General features: G+C 36.1%; 1 protein-coding gene across 5 annotated transcripts in view; it reads left to right on the forward strand.

Annotated features, from left to right (window-relative positions):
* LOC107568045 (tensin-2-like) overlaps nucleotides 1-5,302 on the forward strand; it is a 52,619-nt gene that overhangs the window by 9,675 nt on the left and 37,642 nt on the right. For 2 of the 5 annotated variants that reach the window (XM_016253887.1, XM_016253884.1), the window contains exon 1: nucleotides 4,032-4,138. The exons of the other annotated variants lie outside the window; for them this stretch is intronic. Coding sequence is in view for 1 of the 2 variants with exons in the window: in XM_016253884.1 (XP_016109370.1) it covers nucleotides 4,082-4,138 (57 nt within the window). In the remaining variant the exon portion in view is untranslated. Of the gene's footprint in view, nucleotides 1-4,031; nucleotides 4,139-5,302 lie in introns of those variants that run through there. 5 annotated transcript variants of the gene reach the window in all.

Below are 5,302 nucleotides of genomic sequence, written 5' to 3' on the forward strand. Positions count from 1 at the left end.
GTCTCTCTCTCTCTCTCTCTCTCTCTCTCTCTCTCTTTCTCTCTCTCTCTCTCTCTCTCTATCTCCATCATCTAATTCCCTCCCTCCCTGCACAGCTGTATTTAATCAGCCCCTGGCTCTTTCGTACCCAATCATTCCTGCGCTCACCCCTCCCTCCATTTCCTCTTTCTGCATGTTCTCATCTCTCTCTCTCTCTCTCTCTCTCAGCATCCTCCTCTTTTTTTAAATAATGTTTTTGTTCTCCCTCAAACATTCCATCCAAAACTGTTGGCCAATATTACGTCACCACACGACAAATATGTGTTTCCAAAGTGCATTCATTTGAAAAGGGCCTAAGATGTATCTGTCGACTTGGCCACAGGTGTTTCTAAATATCCGGGACTTCCTGTTTTGTTATTTTGAATAAATGTAGGTGCTACGGTAACACAGATCTCCTCTCTGCGGCAGAAACATGGCTTCATTTAAACCCAGTTTCACCTCCACAGCTGGGGGTTGCTGTCTGTGAGTAATGATCCTGCTCTATTTCCAGTTCCACCTTCTTTCGTTTTTGTCCCCACAGTCCCCTGTTTATAATTACAAGATAGATTTGTACATTTTCTGAAAATTTGAGTGGTGCTTATCCATGCAAAACACATCATTATGATGCTACAGTGTTGTGGGTGTTTGCCAGAGCATTGTTATTCAGTTGCTAAAGTTTCCATGGTATTCTGCTTTCTAGATATGACTCAGATCCCTCCTTCAATAGACAATATCACTCAAAAGTTAGCGGTCTCTGAAGATATTTTTAATGTCTCAGAGCCTTAAAGTCTCTTATGCTCTCTAAAGCTGCATTTGTTTGACAAAAATACATTAAAAACAGTAATACTGTTTTTATACCGGTGTCCAGCAGAGTTTATCTCCACCTTTCCTCAACACATCTGCCTGGAAGTTACTAAGACCTTGATTAAAAAATGACATTTCTTTTGATGCTAAAACTCATCATCAGTGAAATAATCACAAAAATAATTTGTATAATCATTTATATAATTTGTTTCAAATACTGAGAATTATTTACTGTTCAGAAAAATTTCATCTGAGATAGTAATGCATCAAGCTGTAATGTTTATGTAATGAAATAAAAATCCAAGTAAATATTGGGTGTTTCTTCAATTACAGCCATTTTTATAAAACCAGGTGTTGATTTTAAATTGTTTTTTAAAATAATGAATAATATACTGATACTATATAAATATAACTGATAATAATAATACAACTCCCAGTTTATCATATATGCCATGTGAAAATCATATTTCTGATTGCTTATAAAAGTAATAACACCTCTCCTCCACAAGCCACATGATTTGAGGCATCTCCCGTGTTCATAGCACCAACATATGGGATGAGTTACTTGCCAAAATGTAATGTGCTGTGGGTTTGTTTAAATCCCAAACCTTAAATATGAAAACAGGGTGAGATGGAAAAGAGAGAGCATGTACATAGGAAATGCAGAAAAATGCTGTTCTATTTTTAATAGAACTCTCTCTCCTCTGGTTCTGTAAACAGTATAAATTTGTATGCACATGGCTTGGTGAGTGGGAACGGGACATGTTTCTCTAATGTTCACAGTCTGCCTTCTGGAGGGCCCCTTTCTCCCCAACCATGTGCCTTCCACATCCTGTCTGCACACACTCTCCCATGGCCTGTGTGTCCTACACACGTCTCTCTTTACCCTTTCTCAAGCCTTACTCACTCTCCTTAATTGGATTGTATAATTTCCCCTCCCCACCTGATACTCATGCTTTCTCTGTCCTTTTCTCTTTCTTTCTCTTGCCCTTCCTTATCCCTTCCCTTTCCTTCTCATATGGTTCCCCATGTACTTTGTTTTCTTGAATTGTATCGCAATGATTAACTTCAAACAACACTTATCTTCTATTTTTATATTCTGTGATATGGCAGTATATCTAGAAGTGGACTAGTAAAAAGTCAAAACATATTTATAATCTCATTCTTCTATACGTCCTCTGGTTTTCTCTCCCGGTCTATGTTTTAATCAAATAATTTCAAGATTTCCACATCTGTTTTTAAACAGCTCAGTACATCTCAGTATAATCAAGAACAATATATATATATATATCCTCCTGAGACCCTGCATCCTCATATGAGGACATTATATTTTAGTGAATTTCTCTGAGACTATACATGCCACAGTTTTAAGTCTGGATGTCCTGTACTGAGCACATTCAGGGCTTTTCAGAGATCTAAATGTTTGGATGTTTCACTATGACCACTCCCTCTCCTTGGTCTTCAAAAATGTCTGATATTAATTTAGTGACACTCTTATGGAAATATGGTAATATTTTGTAATTATCATTTAAATCTGACTAATTTTTAAACTGTGTGTCATAAATCAACATCTCAGGAAAACGTTATGGGGTTTCAAATCAAAATATGACTTTCTGATTCGAAACAGGAGGTTGATTTCATACATATCCTCATATGAGGACACCGGGACTAAAAGCATGTTTATTACGCATTTTGGGAGACACAACAAATTAATAAAGAAAGAAATTATATATCAATATTCCTATGAAATATCATATACTATTATGAAAATCTTGTCAATTATTACTCCCATTATTACACTTCTTTTTTTCATTACATGTTGCCCCAAAAACACATTAATATGCAAATTAGATACACTGTAATGAGAAAACCTGTTTATGGCCATTTTACACACATTTTGCAGAAAGAAAAATGGTATATCAAATCATTCTGTTATAACATAGTTGAGAATCATCTTTATGCAAAGTTTGGTCAACTAAAAATGTATTGGTGATTTTAAAAAAATCTATTGTTTTTGCCTATGCATGTTCAATCATGTCTTTTTATTTTTATTTTTTTTTAATTGAGGCCCGATGTCCTCTACCAAGGACGTAGCATAACTTATGAATGAAATATAACCTTTTTTTTTTTTAATGCTCTAAACAATGCAATGACATGCAAAAATACAAATTTTTTTTACTAATAAATCATTTTTTAAATGTTTTGCCGGGTCTCAAGAAGTTAAATATATATATATAAATATATGCCATACATAAGTACAATTAAAAAATACTTCATATTTAATTACTTTATTTTTATTTATGATTGCATGCATTTAGTATATATATATATATATATATATAAACCCTAAAATTCTATTCCACATTTTTATTTCCTGTTTCCAATTCAGACAATTCACAAACGTTCATTAAGTAATTCAAATAAACATTCAATAATACATTGCTATTTGCTTATTTGTATTCGTTTAGATGTTTAATATATCAGTCGTAATGTTTTAAATAGGAGGTCTAGTTGAATGTGCTTTATTGTGTGTTTGGAACTTCCATCTTTTAAGAAATGCATCAAAAGCTACATTTGAGGCGTTTAAATACTACTGAGTGCGCTTCACGTGCTGCATCTCTAGAAAACTCTTGTAAATGCGCCAGCAGATGTAACTCCTCATGTGACCAGTTGATGTCGCTGTTGTGCTTTTAATAGTTCTTCGAGAGACAATAGAGACAATGATGTGTAGCATTCAAAATAAATAAATAGGCCAACTCTCTAATGCACACAAGCCACTAAGTAATATAATCTTTCATTTCATAACAAACTTGTTGTTTAAACCTTGTTTGTTTGTTTATTTATTGGTGTTAATACCACAATTTCCTGTTGAATAAGGGATTATTCATATTATAATATATGATATAAAATGTAGATGATAGAATTAATTCATAATTAAACAATTAAATGCAATTTCAAATATTTTAAGCCGAAAAGAGCTAAGTATCTAAATGAATGTGATGCTATAGTGAAAGATATGTTGTAGAACAGCGCTACATTCATAAAGGCAGGCGCTTCTAATTAGCATTTTATCCAATCAGCTATCGATTCTTCAGGATGCCGCCAATCAGAAAAGTGTTCTTCCAGTAACAACATTCCACAGCGTTCTATTCCCGCTGTAGCTCCTCCCACACGGCCAGACTATGAGTTTAGTGAGAGTAAGAAAACAACTCCATCAGTAGTCGAGTGCCACTCCGTCGGCTCATTGGGAATGTAGCCCATGAAATCTTTAAGGAAATCTTTTTTAGCTGGAATATTCTACAAAAACATGAGTAAGGTAAAGTATTTTCTTTCAGTACAGATCTAAGATGACATGTCTAGAGGTCCCGAATGTAAAGAAATGGACATTAAATGGATTGAAATCATTTCTATTAAATGTTACTGTATGCATGTTATGCACATAATTTGTTAGGAGCAACGCTGGTCTGATATGTAGTTGACCTCTGTGTTAGAGCATCCTATAGGTGAGTGCTTGAGAGAAAAGCGACTCTAGTTTGTGTTTTTAACTGTAAATAAGATGCAGTAGTTTTGATCTGAGCTTAACAACACACTGCTCTCCCATATGGTAAATAAATACGCTTGTGTAAGAAGTGCAATGTGCTTTTAATGGAAGATCGCTGGTATTGGTTCTGCTCAGTGTCCACGCTTTCCATGTTCACTGTCATGAAACATGTCAGATGCATAACAGCAGCATGAGCGAAGTCTCGTTCTCTTTCTGTAGGGACACTTATCACACGCCTTACATAACCACACAATGAAAACCTCATAAAACCCTTAAAAGTTTCATCACTCTGCTAATTAAGTCTCGAGAAATCTAATTTAAACACGGCGTTTGAGTTTGTATGTTAATTGCGTATGTCGTCGTTGAAAGTCTTAAAGGGGTCATATGATGCGATTTCTATTTTTCTTTTCTCTTTGGAGTGTTACAAGCTCTTGGTGCATAAAGAAGATCTGTAAAGTTGCAAAGACTAAAGTCTCAAATCCAAAGAGATATTCTTTATAAAAGTTAAGAGTCAGCCACACCTACCTAAAACGGCTCGTTCTAACACGCCCCCACATATATACCTCGCTATGTGGGAAGATTTGCATAACACCGCCCAAATGTTCACGCAAAGAAAGAAGGCGTAACGTTTATTCTCGCTGTAGTATTGTTGCCGCCGCCGCCATGTCGTGAAGGCGCTGTGTGCTTCGTTGTGAAAGCGAAACTACTTTGTTTGGTCTTCCAAAAGAGGACAATATCCGCTTCGTCATGCCTGGAGCTGATCCGTGCTGGTCGCTGAGGAAATACATCAACTTAGTGCTGTAGATCGCCGGATCAGCTTTCACTGTGGGGTTCAATCTTCAACTGGCTGGCAGGAGCTGCCACTGACAGGTCATGTGACCTGCCAGTGGCTGGTGGCAGCTGCCAGTCTGATTCTGGCAGCTGCCAGTGGCTGGTGGC

Source organism: Sinocyclocheilus grahami, unplaced genomic scaffold (genome assembly GCF_001515645.1).
Source record: "Sinocyclocheilus grahami isolate Dianchi unplaced genomic scaffold, SAMN03320097.WGS_v1.1 scaffold1209.1, whole genome shotgun sequence".
Lineage (NCBI taxonomy): Eukaryota > Metazoa > Chordata > Actinopteri > Cypriniformes > Cyprinidae > Sinocyclocheilus > Sinocyclocheilus grahami.